Source organism: Trachypithecus francoisi, unplaced genomic scaffold, assembly GCF_009764315.1.
Source record: "Trachypithecus francoisi isolate TF-2019V2 unplaced genomic scaffold, Tfra_2.0 Lachesis_group9, whole genome shotgun sequence".
In the NCBI taxonomy this organism is placed as follows: Eukaryota; Metazoa; Chordata; class Mammalia; order Primates; family Cercopithecidae; genus Trachypithecus; species Trachypithecus francoisi.
The window spans coordinates 72,766,413-72,784,746 of NW_022681474.1; the positions used below are offsets into that span (position 1 = coordinate 72,766,413).

The 18,334-nt window shown below is 38.5% G+C and overlaps 1 protein-coding gene across 1 annotated transcript in view; it reads left to right on the forward strand.

Moving 5' to 3' along the window:
• Nucleotides 1-1,193: 1,193 nt before the first annotated feature.
• Nucleotides 1,194-18,334, forward strand: part of TMEM26 (transmembrane protein 26) — a 48,984-nt gene continuing 31,843 nt past the window's right edge. The window contains exon 1 of the mRNA XM_033209116.1: nt 1,194-1,753. Within this exon, the coding sequence (XP_033065007.1) occupies nt 1,563-1,753 (191 nt within the window). The 5' untranslated portion in view covers nt 1,194-1,562. The remainder of the gene's footprint in view (nt 1,754-18,334) is intronic.

Here is an 18,334-nt window from a genome sequence, read left to right on the forward strand (position 1 = left end):
CCCACAGGAGGACGCAAAAATTCTCTCAGATCTCAGTATCGGAAATCACTTCTAAGCTTCTTGTGAGCAATCAGAGATTTCTCACCTAATGGAGACATTAATCATATAACTCGCAGTTTTTCAACTTGATTTTAAGAAAAGTATGACATGATTTCAACTTGACTATACCTAATCAGAAAGATATTCCCCATGCACTTTTCTTTCAATGTTACTAATATGGTCAAGGGAGCATTCCTGCTTGGTTGGTATTATAGTAATATGACTAATTAATTCTATATCTCCCTTTATAACAAAGAAAGAGGGAGTTTGGGGCACAAAGCTTTGGAAGGCACTAATTAATATCTAGAGAGATTTCAATAACTTAGTTTATTATATTTTAGTTATTTTTGTAATTACCTTCCAACTATAGACAACTCTACAGGCTTTCCATTTACAAGTGATACAAGTTTCTTTTTAAAATATATTTATTTGAGTAAAAATTTGAGGACATTTAAAGAAAAATGTTAAGTCAATAGTAGTACAGGTGGTAGGACACCAAACAAGGAAACAAAAAAGACGAAGGTGTTTTGGGAAACCCTGACTTCATTCCTTGTGTTGGATGCTGGAAGGAGGAGAGTTTAATTCATGGTCATTGATCTCAAGAGCACAGGTGGTTGAATTTGGGAGTGCATGCATTTTACCTTCTAATCGCATTCCTGGCTTTATCATCCGTCGTCTCCTCCTCCACTTTCCCCTCTGCTGTCTTATCTTGCTACTCCTATATTTTTTCAGGAAAAACAAAACAAAACAGAAAACAAAACAAAACAGGGATGTGGTGTGGTGGGGGATGGCACAATAAGGAATCTTCAAGGAGTAAAAGTGACCAGGGCTACCCACTGGCCCAGGGAGGTGTGCTAAGCTCGCAGAAAGCCCGGAGGGTCTGACTGCCTCAGATCCTAGGAAGTTTTAATTCTTCAAGCTGGGCAGTAGCCGGGTTTCTAAAACTGCTTGGATTCTTTGGCCCTCCTGCGTCCCGGCTTCGGGTCACCATGACAGCGTGAAACGTGGGAGTGAATTAACTAAGGAGGAAAAGTAAGGAGGAGCTGCCAGAGATGCGCTCCTCCTCCGCCTTTCTGGCTCTGCTGCACCTTGACCTTCAGTCCTCCTCCCTTCTCTTTCCGCCCCCTCGTGATGGGGAAGTTCTTGGGGACCTCACGGAGGCCCGGGGGCGGGGATAGAGGACAGGGATGGAGACTGGCCCCGAGATTGGGAGGGGGGTGGGCAGCGCTGGAGAATAACGCCCAAGAGCCAGGGCAGCGCAGCTACACACTCCCTGGAAAGCCCAGCCGTCTGGAAAAGCTGGGTTTGGATTCGCCCCTCTTTGAAGAGTTCTCAGGAAGTTTGGGGGAGGGGCGAGCTGCGCACCAGCTCTACCGGCGTCGGGCGCTGAGGGTGAGAAGGGACCACAAGCAGCAGCAGGTCTCAGTGCTTGTCATATTCCTGCCCACGGGTGGGCACCGGGCGCGCCCGGCAGGGTCCTGGGGGCGCTGGCAAGGGGCGGTAGGCAGAGTGCGCGGGCCAGTATGGAGGGACTGGTCTTCCTCAACGCCCTGGCCACTCGGCTGCTGTTCGTGCTGCACTCGCTGGTAGGGGTCTGGAGAGTGACCGAGGTGAAGAAGGAGTCGTGGTACTGGCTGCTCGCGCTGCTCAACCTCTTGCTCTTCCTGGAGACTGCGCTCACCCTCAGGTTCAAGCGCGGCAGAGGCTACAAATGGTGAGAGTGCCCCGGGAAAGCGAGGGCTCACGGGGCCCTAGGGTATTGTCCCCCACCGCGCTGGCAGGCAGCCCTAGAGTCCATCTTCCCGCAACCCGCAGATTCTACTAGAATTTGGACCCCATTTGTCCTCGCTGGGAGCTTGGAAGGCACGAGATGCTTGCGCATCTCTTGGGCACGCCAGGGCTACCCTAGGGTCTCAGTGCAACACTGGGAAGGCTCGATCCGTGAGCCTAGGCAAGAGTCGCCCAGTCTCAGGTCTGGAAACTTGGAAGATCAGTAAAGAGAGGAAGCGCTGGTCTGTTTTGCTGAATGTGCCCCCCAAATAGGGGATTCATGGGACAAGGAGGTTGCCATGTAGTGTGCCTTCTGACACTGGGGTGTGTGAGTGTGCGCGGGTTACTCTGCGTGCGTGCACGTGTGGGAATGTCCTTCGCTGGGCATCAGCGACCTTCGCAAGAGCTGAGCACACGGGCCACCCTCCTAAGACGAGAAGACCCTCGCTGCGCATCTGGGGTTTCATCCGCTTCCCTTCCCTCCAGCCGCAGGCGTTGCGCGCTCTCTGGCACAGCGCCAGCTTCAGGTGTCTGGGTTTGGTGGCTTTGGGGCTTGGCTAACGGCCTGCCTATCTTGCCAGGAACGGGTTGTAACGCTGGTGAAGGGACCAGCAGGTAGTAGTTCAGTCTTAACCTCTGTGTGCGAGAACTACACGCCACGTGTGGTGCTCATTTCCTCCCCTAAAGGCTTGAATGGCAATCAAATAATTGAGAAAAAGATTCTCTTGCCATTGACAAAGAGCCTCTCCTAACCCCCAGAGGAATCCATCTGGAAGTTCATCCAGAACTTCTGCAAGTTAGGCCTCTTTCTGTATTAATTCTTAAAATGGGATGTGTTTTCATATATATCAATACATTAAAAATACCTCATGCTATGAGAAAGGAGAAAATGGTATTAGGCAATTTGCAAATTACATACACAATGGCATTATAGTCATTGTATTCAAAAAATGAAACCACCCCTCTACAGTTTTACATATTAAACTACAAAACGCTTTGTATTTTCTGACAGTTCATGGAAGAAAACATGTTGCCTCTGAAGATGATGTGAATCTTGCTTACATTTTCTACTGTTGAAACATTTCTAGAATTATCAATGCTCAAATTATTCAAGAACAATTCTAATTAAATACAACCAGGATGGGAATGTGACTACCCTTGTCTCCACTTCCCCACCCCCATGAAGAATGTATTAAGCATGAGACATTTGAGGTACTTTCCAGTGTGCCTTTTGGAAATCTCAAAGAAAAATGGTGTTAGCTTCCCAAGTAAGCCTCAGGGTTAAAGAAACAAAAGGGGAGAAAAGTGTTTGTTCACTCAGCAGGTCATATAATATTGATTTAACTTTGACTGAGTAGGTTTAACAAACCAGAGTGGAAATATCTTTGGTCACAGGAAGATGAAGTCTGAGGCTGAAAACTGTTCCATGGAAAATAGTCCTGCCACCAACCACCAGAGATTCTAGGAGACCTTCAACCTCAGAAGAGGGGCTTGCTCTCTCCCTCCAAGAGTAGACCAGAGGCCTTAACTCGCATTAAGTCAAACACTCCTATTGTGTATAAATGCGATATAAATGGAACTTTACCTTCATGTCTACGTCTTTGTTTACTGCTGATTGGGACTGACATGTAACTTACAACTGAGAGAGGAAAAATGGTTGGGATGAAAATGAGTGATGGTCAATAAGTCAAGTAATGCAGGGAACTGGGGATATACTAGTGTTTAGTATATCACCTCAAAATCAGACAGATAATGGGATAAAATCTGGGTTTTGCTACTTGCTGTCAGACCTTGAGCAGGCTACTTAGTGTCTCAGCCTCAATTTCTTACCTGTGAATATTTACCTCATGGGCAATTAGAGAATTATATGAAATAATATATGTTGATTGGTGATGAATAAAAAAGCAATGATCTTTTCTAGATCCAAAGATTTTTCTTTATTTTCTTCTTATTAAAAATATTCTTGTATCAACTAGACACATTTTAGGTCTGCACATGTCAGACAAATTTACTTGAGCGACTAGCCAATACACCATTGGTTCCGGGCAAAAATGTTGAAAAAAAAAAACCTCTCACCTTTATTTCAGAAGAACAGACCCATTATATATACTGTGCATTATAACACTAATTCAAGGAAAATCTTGCTGGCATAGTATCTACACTCATATTTGAAAATAAGCAAAGAAAAAAGTTGATTGATTTGACTTAGCATAAAATTTCAGCAACAAATGAGTCTTAGTAAATGGTCTAAAAAGGAATATGATTAGTAGTGCCTTATTCTGTTGATGTTACCAAATACAACTGAGTATACAAATACGTTCATTCTTGTGGTGGACAAAGCCCACACATTATTCTGTCGTAAATGTGAGGGAAAAAAAATCAGAATATGGGCTGCTAAAACATGTAAGAAATTATCCTTAAAGCAATATGGTAACAATGAAAAAGGGCTAGATTTGGGGAACATTCCCCTTCTAGGTGAAGTATTCTGAGTAAAGCAAGGTATAATTTTTGGTTTTGAGTGTTAAGAAAAAATTTCCATTAGAAAATCAAGGCTGATGGAATTAAATAGAGATGAAGCAAGCATTATGACAACATCTATACCTCTATATAGAAAAATATGAATATGCATTAATCTATATAGATATATAGATAAACCTTTGTTCCATTGCTCTTATAGTCTTATATTTTGGAATCCACCCTATAGAATCAAAGGTACCCATATGTGAAGAGATGAGCAAAAATATTAATATCCATCTTGTTTGTGGAAAGTCAAACTGAAAGCCTACTGATTATCCATCAAAGGAATAGTTACGAATTGTGAAATATTCATACTATAGGCTATTTTACTGACATTAAAAATAATGAGCTAGATGTTAACCACTAAACTCGAGGAACGTCCATGATATATCATCAAGACACTAAAGTTATAGAGTTGTGTATATTGTGGTTACGTTTTTTAAAAATGTAAAAGAATTGCCCTTTGTATCAATTGAAAGCATTGTTTCTACAAGTGGAAGTGACGAGTGAAGGAGAAGGAGGAGGAGAAAGAGAAGGGGTAAAGGAAAAAATAACCTCCCAGATTGAAAATAAATAAAGAGGAATATATTAGAATAGACTGAGTGATTGAATAAACCTGAATGATGGACTAATATATATATATATATATTATATATATGGTGGAAAAGTTCTTTTCTTTGAAAATCACATGCATGAACCTCCTTTAGACTACTCTGGGCTACTTTGAATATTGTCCTTTTCATTTAAATTTACACTTGGACTCAAACGAGTCCAATCTATAGAAATCGTGGAACAATAAATAGAGCTATAGAGGAAAATGTGAACTAAATATTTTGAAACATAGCAAACATATGACACTTATCCAGAGAATGTTTCTTTAGCTATCCTTTGGAAAGGAAACATGGAACTGGAATTGCTGAGTTCAGCTGTCCAGGGACAAGCAACATTACATCAACACTACTAACTCGCCAGTTGGAGAGGTTTAATTTGTTGGAATCCTATAGAATAGAGAAGGTGAGCCAACAACACGTCCCCCGTTAAGCTAAAAAAATGTGTACTCCTGGAGTTTGCTTTTTTTTTCACCTAATATTTATCTGTTTCACCTGCGTATTTAATTATATTTCTGTAAGATGAAAATGAATATCACTTGGCTTAAGCTTTTCTTGATTTGATTTTCTATTGTCTGGGCAACAATCCAATGGATCTGTGAATTACCGTTTAGGTAAAGTCAAAGAAAAGGCAACATTTCAGCTGCTTTCCAGCCAATAAAATATTCCTCAGGGATAGAAAAAAATATTGTGACAAGTTTGAAGCCTGTTCACTCGAAAGCAGGCATTATCTGAGAGTAAGTAGAAAGCTAAGTTGAACTTACTGGCAAAAGTATACAATTTTAAGCACTGGAGCTTTCTTCCCCAGATAAATCCAAGGAAAATATCATTTGTGAGTTAATAAATAATAACTCACCTATTTGGTCACGTTGCTTTGTTATCTCTCATTTCCTTTTACTTTATTAGGTTCAATCAGACAAGTATTTTTGAATTGCTTAATGAGCAAGCATGATATGGTACTATGCTAAACACTGCGTGACCAGACAAAAAAAAAAAAAAAAAAAAAAAAACAGAAAACAGACACGGTTGACATTTAAAAGGTAGCATTTTGATAAAGTGCTCAAACGTGCTGCAATCAGAATGAATATGAATATTTAGCATTTCCTATGTTCCAGAACCTTCCAAGTGTTCCACACAGATGATCCCATTTCATCCTTTCAATATCTAGTTTATTTTGTTTCTCTGTTTTCTCCCATTTTTAGATGAGGAAACTGAGGCACAGAGTTATTAAGTCATCTCTTTTGGGACCAGTTAGTTGTCAGTTGAGAGAGAAGAGTGAAAACTCCAGATTCCCAGTCTTGCTCACTCCAGCATTGCAAAGGAGAAAGGATGTGCTGCCGAATACTGGGTCGGGAACAGGAAACTTGACAGCATTTGCGCTGTCGCAGGAAGAATGGGTGAGAGCTGCATCTGGAGAGAGGTGTGCGAAGGCCATGTAGAGACAGAACCTCCTGGGTAGGCAGGTGAATTAGGCAACCTTGAGCAGGTTTCTCTAGAGAGGACACAGAGTGTTTACACTCTTCTTTCAACAACAATGTACGGAACATCTACTACATTGTGTCAGGCATTATTCAAGTACTGACAATATGGAAGTGAATAAACAGGCAAAATTTTGCCCTCGCAAACCTCACGTTTTAGTCATGGGGCTCAGAAAATAAAGATGTAAGTAATTAATAAACAGATGAATGAATAGGTAACAGAAAATTGAACAAATGAGTGATCAGAACTCTGAAGGCCCCAGTGGTTTGGGTGACAGAGTGAGGGGGGTGTGCAGGGGAAGGTGCCACTGGATGGTCAGAGAGTCCTAACTGGGGATGTGACCTTTGAGCTTAGGCCTTCGAGAAGAGAGGACGCCAGCCAGGCATGAGGAGGATAAGAAAAAGGGACAATCTTCATGAGCCTTCAAATGTTTCTGACATATCCTCAAATAACCGATTAATACTGTTTTTCTATTCTTCCCTTTTTCTTATTATTCCAGTGTCCTTAGACTCCATGTTAAAAACTCTTCTGAATTTCTTTAACTTTATAATACCTCATGTTAAACACTGTGTATTAGAAATTGTCTAGATGGCTCACAGCTGAAAACAGAAAAGACAAGTTAGGAAACAGAAAGGATTCTATCCTAAATTGATCTCAAATTCAAACCAATTTTGTAAAAAATTCACTGAAATCTGTTTAGATCATTCAATTGCATTTGAAAAGTTCAGCAGTGAAATTGAAAACCTAGACTTAACAGATGCATGCTGTGTGAAATTTGATCTTGATTTATAAGTTTTGAGCAATGTGGAAGAACTTTGTATGATGTAATTCTGTAGTATGTGATACTATGTACTTTCCTCCATCAAAAATGTTTATGAAAATGCCAGAGAGAAGGTTTGGAAATAAAATTCTTCCTTCCCCACTGCAATCTTTTTGGACTCCAGAGAGGATGAGATAGAGGGATTTGAAAGGAGACCCTGTGACTTCCATATGGCCAACTTGGGCACTGGAAATTCTCCCAGAAGATAAACAATTTCTCTCCCTCTTCACACTTCATGTCCAACTTTCCTGAAATCTCTTTTTAGCTTTTTAGTGTATCTGAGGTTTTATAATACAGGCGTACCTCATTTTACTGTGCTTTGCATATAGTGCTTTTTTCTTTTTTAAGCCTTGATGGGAGCAAGTCTTGACACTGTTTTTCCGACATGTGTGTTCGCTCTGTGTCTCTGTGTCAGCATTTTCTTTTTAGCAATAAAACATTTTTATTTATTTATTTATTTATTTTTTGAGATGCAGTCTCACTCTGTCGCCAGACTGGAGTGCAGTGGCATGATCTCGGCTCACTGCAACCTCCGCCTCCCGGGTTCAGCCATTCTCCTGTCTCAGCCTCCCGAGTAGCTGGGACTACAGGTGCGCACCACCACGCCTGGTTAATTTTTTGTATTTTAGTAGAGACGGGTTTCACCATGTTGGCCAGGATGGTCTCGATCTCCTGAACTCGTGATCAGCCCACCTCGGCCTCCCAGAGTGCTGGGATTACAGGCAGGAGCCACCACACCGGGCTGGTATGTACATTTTTTAAGACAGGATACTGTTGCACACTTAATAGACTAGAGTATAGTGTAAATATAATTTTTATATGGACTGGGAAACCAAAAATTTTGTGTGATCTGCTTTATTGAGATATCTGAAACCAAAGTATGCTTGTATTTGTTATTTTCCTGTATGTTTTTGGGAATGTGTGTTTTATATCCTGAGTCTTGAACTCACTGCAGAAGGATGACTTAAATGTGCATCATTTTGGGAAGCACACACTGAATGTTATTAGCAAATGACTTCGCTTTTAGTAATCCAAGTCATGGTTTAGGAAGAAGAGTCTTCTTCAAAAATTAGTATGGTGCTTTACTCCCAAGAAGTCATATTTCCTTCTTTTGCCTCACAGAGGACTTCAGACCAATGTAATAATTATGTCTGCAAGTAGAATGGGAGCTCCAAGAAATGGAACCACTGAATGATGGCCATGCTTTCTTTATGATCATGTTCAACTGAGACACTTAGAACTGAAAATTAAGGTTAATGACATATTTTTTTCACTTCTTGTACTTGACTGGAAGAAAAACAAAGTAGAAATTAGCATGGGCATCTCCTATAAGTCAGTATAAATATATTCCTACTTTTAAATTTCATGCATTTCTTCTCATGGCAGTGACATTATGCATACAGCATCAGGACAAATCTGAATAGCTTAACTTTTTTCCAACAGTGGAAAATTCACATTTACGTCAAGGTTTATTCTCCCTTTGTGTATATTCCCCACTACTCTGGAAGTTCCTATACAGTCTTGGTACTAGGACAATTAGGCCTTCAGTATATAAAATGTTTTGCTAAAAATAACAGTTTCTTTCCCTTTTTTTAAAAAAATAAATTTTTAATGTAGGCACTTAATGAAATGTACTTTTTTGGAAAGTCATATTGAAATCATATTAAAAATATAAGGCTTGTTAATGTAACATGCCAGGGTGAACGCTAATTTTGTTACTTTTCTCTGAATTATAAACCTATTACCTATAGTTATTTAAGGAGATGGGTTACATTTTATCTTTGTTTTGTATGACTTACCTCAAAGAGGTAGATAATGTACAACTGACTTAATGTTATCCACTTATTAGAATAAAAATCAATCATCCTTAAGCACATAAAGAGGTCCTCTAACATTAGTGCTGCTGTAGCCCTGGATGAGGGAGTGGAGCTGTTCCTATAGTGTTCCTTTGCTTTCTTATTTCCCAGATTGAGCTACCTGTCCCATACATATTTTAATCTACCTGAAATAGCCTCAAAATAAATTGGCTGGTGCCATTCTCAAACAGTCTTCTAATACTAGTGGTGATAATGGTGATGAAGGTGATGATGGTGATGATGATAATGGAGGTAGTACCACTTATCAATTATTGGGTACTGACAATGCTACAGCCTGCTTTCTTTCCTTTGTCTCATATAATCCTTACAATGACTCTATAAATTAGTTGCCATCTTAATTACCATTTTAGGGTGAGTACACTAATGCACACCAACACTAAATCATTTATCCAAGGTCACAACTGATAATAATAGATAATGAAAACAATTCCTAGCATCTGGTGAACACTCACATTTATTGAGCCAGGCACTGGCATTGCACGCATCATCTCATTCAATCCTCACAATAGCCCTGGTGGTGTCTTTATGCCTCTGTTTGCAAATGGGGAAGCTACAGCTTAGAGGTCTGGAGAAGGATTCTTCTTCCCAGGATTGAAAGCTTGGTAATCCTGTGTTAAGTCTTCCCCTTACTCTATCAACCTATTTGTTATTTTTTATATTCAGTAACTACATTACTACATAATTTTTAGGGTCAAGGATTGTCTGTAGTAGAGAAAGGGTCAAAGTTTTGTTGGTGGTGTTTTTTTTTTTTCTGTTTTTGTTTTGTTTTGTTTTGTTTTAATTATATAGGTAAAACTCAAGTGACCAGCTAAAGGAAGACTGCGATGATTTTGCTTAGAACACAATGTAGGGAAGTCCACACTACATACAAGAGTGTCTGGCTCAGATGTACTCTTGCACAAGCAGATATTCTTGTAAAACCAAAACAGGATGTAAAAGGAAGAAAAGGGGGAAAATTCTAGACTATTTTAACTTTTGTCCTAAAAAGCCAATCTCTTCTACAGAACAGAAATAAGTACTACTGTCTTCACTTAGGATGAAATAAACTAAAGCCTTACACAAATAACAATTATAATGCATTTTATTTTCTCAGAGAGCATTAAAGTTCCTGTAGTTGGCAGCAATGTAAGTTCATTTGTTTATTAAATAAGCATTTATTGTACCAGATGCTGTGATGGTGGTTATATGAAAAATAGAAAATATATATAGCTATATGAAAACAATATAAAATGACATTTAGAGAACCAAATAATTTTTCACAAATTAAGTCCGAGAGTGTGGAATGCCTGCAGAATCAGGATACAATCAGTAAGGTAGGCTTGTTGACAAGGAACATTTCAGAGGTAAATGATTTCTGAGGTACTAGTGGTTATGAGTGCAGAAAAGAAAGATGTGCTTTTCAGGTTGAAAGAATATCATGATGGTGATAGTTAGGATTTCAATTGGAACAATTCATTTAGGAGGATGCCATGATTTACTTTTTTTCTAAAATATTTTATGAGAAAGATAGTATGTAGATCCTCAAATGAATTCATATTTTGTCGCTATAACTAGTTTAGTAATAGTGAAACATATTGCTGGAGTTTGTGAACAACTTCAGTTGTAATAAAGCTTGTGCTTGCTTTAGGCCTACTCTTGGAAAATTTTAGATTGAGTGAGGTATATGGGGTACTAATTTTGCTATCAGTTTATATTATTATTTGGGAATATGACTTTATTTTTTTAAATTACAACAACAAACAATGAAAATTATAATTAAGAGTCACATTCAGCAGTATCTTCTCTTTGCAAAACCTAAATGTAGACAATCTTCAAGGGCTTTGGAAATACAAGGAAAGATTTCATTGCAATGGATTTTCTCAACGTATTTGAAATTCCTCCTTGTCTCTTCTGTCATTATTTGTCTGGTGTCCTTAAGATCACTGAATAAACAAACCTATCAACTGATCTTGGCACTTTTTTCTTTTTTTTTGAGACGGAGTCTTGCTCTGTCTCCCAGGCTGGAGTGCAGTAGCATGATCTCGGCTAACTGCAAGTTCTGCCTCCCGGGTTCACGCCGTTCTCCTGCCTCAGCCTCCCGAGTAGCTGGGACTACAGGTGCCTGCCACCACGACCGGCTAATTTTTTTTTTTTTTTGTATTTTTAGTAGAGATGGTGTTTCACCATGTTAGCCAGGATGTTCTCGATCTCCTGACCCAGTGATCCACCCGCCTCGGCCTCCCAAAGTGCTGTGATTACAGGCGTGACACACCGTGCCCGGCCTGATCTTGGCACCTTTTAAAACATTCTCATTTATATTCAGTTTTCCATTTTGGGGGGAATTCTCATTAGTTCTTGGCCATTTAGTTGTGGCTTACTTGCCAGGGGACAGGCACTTGCAAAGGGCTTTGGGAAGGGAGGTGGTGATGAGGGACATTCTAGTCAAGAAGATTAATGGGTGGTGACTGGGGTCACACTGGTGACTTCCCAGGCATTCAGAGGCTTTGTGTTCTGCAAAAGCACTGGGTTCACTTTGGGGAATTGAAGAGAGGTAGAGGAAATACTGAGGTTGTTATATTGGTCATCATATTCCCCTCACACACTAACAGAAAGCCCTTGCCAAGTAGCCTTGATGGAAATCATACATATTAAGGCCCACTTAGACAAATGAGTCTACATGTAAGGACAGACAACCCTTGCATTGTTAGACAGGTTTAGGGACTTACAAAAGAATATTATGACCTAGTTTTCTTATTTCCATGAAAATAAATTTTTATAAATTGCTCCAGAAATTTTACTGAGAACATGCAAAATCTCACTTAACATGAGATTTTGAAACTTGGGTCTAGTATTCTTACAATTTCACTCTGTCTTTACAGAGGAGAAAATATTGAGAAATGAAATACAAATAAAATCTGGGTTCAATTAAAGTACATTTTGAATATTATTTTTGCTTCACTTAAATATTATCCATTTTCAGATATATACATATGATCAGAAGACAGACAAAAACTAAACAGGGTAGTGATATGGCTGATTTTTCTTCTATAGGCTTATTTATGTTGTTGTTTGTTTATAAAAATGAGTGGATGTTATTTTTTCAATAAGAAAACATTAACAATTGTCATTTTTAGAAAGAGGAAAATGGAATCCTAATTCTAGACTAATGGTGAGTCAAAGTAAATAAAATTTGCTGCGGGGCTAAATTGCTAAATGTCATGACATATCATTTTGTAGAAAACATTATAATTTGTTGAAATGACAACTTTGTATGGTAAATAATATTTTACTTTTGGATGAAATGAACTGACAAAAGCAATGAGTAAAGCTTTTCAAGAGCTTGGAGCAGTGTCTAATATGTAGCAAGACCTATATATATACACATATACATATGTATTTCATAAACAAATAAAATAAAACAAATGAATTTTTAAATAAACAAGTAAATATATAAAGAAAAATTCCTTTGAGATGGTGCTCCTGTTTGTGTACTTGGGAGAGAATTGGTAGGTAGGCTAAGAGCTATGGAATTAAAACGAAAAAACACAACTTCATGGAAAAGAAAGATTTTAAGAATGTTTTATATGAAAAAATAGTTGAGCAACACAATTTGGCATTAAAGAATTCATGTTGGACAACTTTGGTATTCTGACAGGTAATTGGGATTGTAATAAATCTGAGTTTCTAAAGGCAGATAGCTCACTGGTAATAGGGTATTGTCCATTTGTAAAAATTTTTCATTTGGACATGTCTTAGTCATTGAATCATATACTTATCAGTTTTTTATCAGTCCAATATATTGTATTTTTATAAACAGTTATCCAGAAACCTGATATAAATGATTTGTGAGTTGGCCAGACCTTTCCATGGTATTAGTCGTCATACAAGGTACTCCATATCTCCTTACTCTTAATGCCATCAAGACAAAGATTAAATAAAATCTGGTTTATTAATTTTAAAACTTCACACTCTTCTTCGTTCTAAAAATGAATTGCACTGACAACACATGATCAAGAATACTGCAAACCCTCAAAATAATAATTAGTGGCAATGATATCACGCTAAAATATTACATTTTTCATAGGAGCAGAACATATAAAATTAGTTTTCTTCTGTAAAACTTCCAATAAAAATCAGTTTATGATGATATTTCAAGAAGAAATTTTTAGTCAAACCAGCAACAGAGTATCAAAAAAGTAGAAATTGTAAATCAACCAGAGCCTTATCAAATCGCTAAATGTTTGTGGCAGGCTCATCATATGCCAGATACTCTGGAAGGAGCAGAGAGTATACGGTCAGCCCTTCATATATGCAGGCTCCACATCCGCATATTCAACCAACTGCAGATCAAAAATATTTGGGGAAAAAAAATACAACAATGTGACACTAAAACACAATACAAATAAAAAACAATACAGTACAGCAATTATCTACATACCATTTACACCTATGTCAGGTATTATAAGTAATGTAGAGATGATGTAAAGTATAGGGAGGATGTGCATAGGTTATAGGCAAATACTACACTATCTTATATAAAGTAGTTAGGCATTCATAGTGTTTGCTACCTGCGGAGTTTCTAGAACCAATCCCTCCCAGATTCTAAGGGATGACTGCAATTTTGAGCAGACAGACCCAGTTCTGGTGCTTGCATTATTTAGAATTGCTTGGAGTCAACACTTAAATGATATCAAATACACACATATATACATATGCACATATGTAATTATAAATATTGAAAATTTATGGCTTAGAAGTGACCAGAGAGGGCTAATTTAGACTTAAGGAATAAGGAAAGTTTTCTGAAGTCCCATATAACTGATATGTGGTAGGGGTTGAAGGATAAAAGACTACAAATAGGGTGCAGTGTATATTGCTTGGGTGATGGGTGCACCAAAATCTCACAAATCACCACTAAATAACTTACTCCACTAAATAACTTACTCATGCAACCAAACACCACCTGTACCCCTATAACCTATGGAAAATAAAAAATAATTTAAAAAATAAAAATTAAAAAAAATTTTTAAACGTAGGTGAGGGGGTATTTCTAAAGAGAGAAGTACATGTGTGAGGGCTTCAGTTACGATAGCACTTTGGTTTTTTTCGAGAACTGGAAGAAGAACACTGTTATATGAACACAGTTGGAAGAATGGCAAGCAACAGAGCCCAAGAGGTGGGCAGGGCCCTGAGTGGGCAGCATCTTGTAGGTCCTGATGGACAGATACTCCATGCAAACCATGGCAGTGTGACAGTAATTGCCTCAACATTGATTGTGAAGTTAGGCATAATGATGTTTGTATTCAGCAGTACAAAAAAAAGGGTCCTTGATTCAAGGAGTTTTATATAGGTTTAGTTTTTGTTGTTGTTGTTGTTTTTTTTTTACTTTTTTTTGAGACACAGTCTCGCTCAATTGCCCAGGTTGGAGTGTGGCGGTGTGATCTTAGCTCACTGCAACCTTCACCTCCTGGGTTCAAGCAATTCTCTTGCCTCAGCCTACAGAGTACCTGGGATTACAGGTGCAAGTCATCATGCCTGACTAATTTTTGTATTTTTAGTAGAGATGGGGGATCACCATGTTGGTCAGGCTGGTCTCGAACTCCTGACCTCAAGTGATTCGGCCCCCTTGGCCTCCCAAAGTTCTGGGATTACAGGCATGAGCCAGTGTGCATGACCTTATACAGGTTTAGTTTTGAGAATCATGGTTTAAAAATATAATTCATTCTAAATTATATGAAGAACCAGTGTCCTAATTGGGTGTCCTCTAAGAGTCCTTCATAAGCATAAGTAACAAATATGTAGCCATGAGTACATTTTCAGAGCTGAGTCTAGGGAAAGCAGTAAGTACATTTGTTGAGCACCTAAGGTGTCAATCTCATGGCACACATTGTCTTATTTAATCCTCATAACCACACTATGAGATGGGTATTATTTTCTCTGTCTTACAGATGAGGACATTCAGTTTCAGGGAAGGTTGTGAATTTCCAAAGATGAGTGCATGGAAAAGGCAGGATTCAAATTTGGGTCTTCTAAGTTTCTGAAATTTATACTGGGTCTTACTAACATATAATATTTCAAGGGTCATAGCTAGAAGAGGTTACTTGACACCAGACCTCTTGAAATGAAAGATCCTTGTAGATATCAGTAGTCTTTATTCACTTTATTTGCTCAGTCCTTCCTTCCTTTATAAATTCAGGCATTCAAATATTTAGGCATTTGCTTAATAAGCATTAATTTGAGACTTAGTAAGACACTATGATTCCACTGGGGAGAAGAAAAAATGAAGGAGTGGGAAAAGGAAAGAGATATAAAGATACATAAGACTAAGGACGTTTCTTCATGGAACTTATATTAGGAAAGCAAAGTCTAATATACATGTAACTATAAAACAGTACAGCATGTGTTGGGCCACAAGAGAAATACAGGTTAAGATTAATTCCTGCTATGCCTTTAAAATACAAGTAGAATGTTGGTGGATAGATGTGCAAGAGAAAGACATTCCAAAATAAGCTTTCATAATTTTGGGAGATATTTGCTGTAAAACCATTGTAGAACCTCTCTCCTTAGATTAACCAAACTAAAAGAGCAGAGAGCACTTTGTGCTTACCAGAGACACATGGTTAGTTAAACAAGGCTGAGAATTGAGTTGAATATAATTAATTCTTGGGCCCTCAATATGACTCCTTTTTCCCAACCCCTTTCTTCATTAGGTCAAATAATCTAATAAAGAGGATTGAAGTGAGAGGAACTTTCCAAAGCATTTTGTTTGTTTAATTTAACATACACAGTTGGTTGTAACTACTGAGTTGCTCAAATTGATAGGCTGTGATAAGGGAAGAGGAAGGAAAAGTGGAGATAAGACCAGATAATGAAGTCTTCGAATATCAGATTATGGAGTTTAGATTTTCTATTAGGCAAAACAAAACATCTTGAATCTTGAAGTTTGTTTGTTTATATAACCAGTTTCCCAGTTAGACGAAATACGTTGAAACAGGATAGTACTTTTTTCCAATTATAGAAATAAATCTTATGCATAGAAGATGTTAAGGGTGTTGTTTGTTTTATTTTTAACCTTTTTCGAGAGCTATTATGTGTTCAGGCTATGGTTTCCCTAGATTATTATTGTTACATTATTGTTAGGGAGGAGTTAGTCTCAAAATTAATCCCAAGAGACTCAACAAAATTGCAATCCAGCCAACATCTGATGTCTCCAAACAAAAATATGCATATTCCTACTGTCCCTCTGACCTAGAATTCACTTTCTTTCCCAGTTTCACGAGGGAAATACTCTCTCCTGATGTTTCCTTTGATATGTGAGGTCAAAAAGTTAATTGTTCTTTTCTTTTTAAGAGCATGCTAAACATGGGCTTTTGATATCTCTCTACAGCTTCACCATCCTCCAACACAGATTTTAATAATATCATGACCCATAACCTTTTGTTTCGAAATTGGTTTTCACAGGAAATCAAAGGTGGGGGAGTATCTATATTAAATATTGATTTTTTAAGAGATCTCTCTTTCTCTTGCTCTTTCTCCCTTCCTCTCTCTAGAAATTGAAAAAATTTATTAGTGAAAGAATTAATAGCCTTTAAAAATATCATTCTAAATTTTCTCTTTTCATTTCACTTTTCTCTCCTGAATTATAATAACATAGTTTGGGTAACATTTCATCTCAAATAATTCTACTTGTTGAGCAATTAACATTTCTATTTTCTAGGTCATTTCAAACTATTGCTGTGTATTAAAAGCATTTTAATACAATTATGGTGACATAATTTTGACTTTGAGATGTTCTGTAATGCAAGAGTCCTCTGAAATAAAGTTCAGTTTGTTTTGTTTGCTTGTTTGTTTGTTTGTTTTTTCTTGAGATGGAATCTTGCTCTGTTGCCTAGGCTGGAGTGCAGTAGCCAATCTCAGCCCACTGCAACCTCTGCCTTCTGGGTTCAAGCAATTCTTCTGCCTCAGCCACCGGAATAGGTGGGATTACAGGCCCACACTACCATGCCTGGTTTTTTTTTTTTTTTTTTTTTTGTATTTTTAGTATAGACGGGGTTTCACCATGTTGGTCAGGCAGGTCTCGGACTCCTGACCTCAAGTGATCCACTTGCCTCGGCCTCCCAAAGTGCTGGGATTACAGGCCTGAGCCACTGTGCTCGGACCAATTTGAAGAAATAAATTTGGAAAGTATGTTATTTTTCTTATTTCAGCATTTTAAGGAAACATTTATGTTGTACCATGTCTGATAATAATACGAGTAATATCTACCTATTATTGAATTCCCACCACTGCCAGGCACTGCTTTACAGGAAGTAAAATAAAAAACTCTGGCCGGGCGCGGTGGCTCAAGCCTGTAATCCCAGCACTTTGGGAGGCCGAGACGGGCGGATCACGAGGTCAGGAGATCGAGACCATCCTGGCTAACACAGTGAAACCCCGTCTCTACTAAAAAAATACAAAAAAACTAGCCGGGCGAGGTGGCGGGCGCCTGTAGTCCCAGCTACTCGGGAGGCTGAGGCAGGAGAATGGCGTAAACCCGGGAGGCGGAGCTTGCAGTGAGCTGAGATCCGGCCACTGCACTCCAGTCTGGGCGACAGAGCGAGACTCCGCCTCAAAAAAAAAAAAAAAAAAAAAAAAAAAACTCTGTGAGATGAATGTAACTGCTGAATTGTGTCCCCTTCCAGATTTCTAGATGTAAGTCCTAATCCCAAATGTGACAATATTTGGAGATTAATTTGGTCATTAAGGTTAAATAAGGTCATAAAGATAGGGTCCTAATCCAATAAAACTGAAGGCTTTATAAGAAGAGGAAGAGATAGATGTCTCAGGACACATGGAGAAGGCACTGTCTACGTGTCAGGAAGGGAGCCCTCACCAGAATCCCACTCTTCTGGCCCCTTAACCTCAGACTTCCAGCCTCCAGAGCTACCGAGAAAATTAATGTCTGTAGTTTAAGTCACGTAGTCTATGGTATTTTTGTACAGCAGCCTGAGTTGGCTGATACAGTGACATTTTTGTGGATTAGGAAACAAACTGAGAGGTCAGTGCCAAAACTGGCATTTGAACCTGAGTGTGCTGGATCACAAAAGTCCACTCTTCAGATTCCTCTCTGAATTTTGAATGAGAAAACAGTGAATATAGATAACTTAAAAAAAATACCAAAGGCTTACACTGTTGGTTGGTTGTGTTTTTATTTTATAGGTTTAGCAAATCACACACAAAGCCAATGGGTTACTCTCATTCTTAGT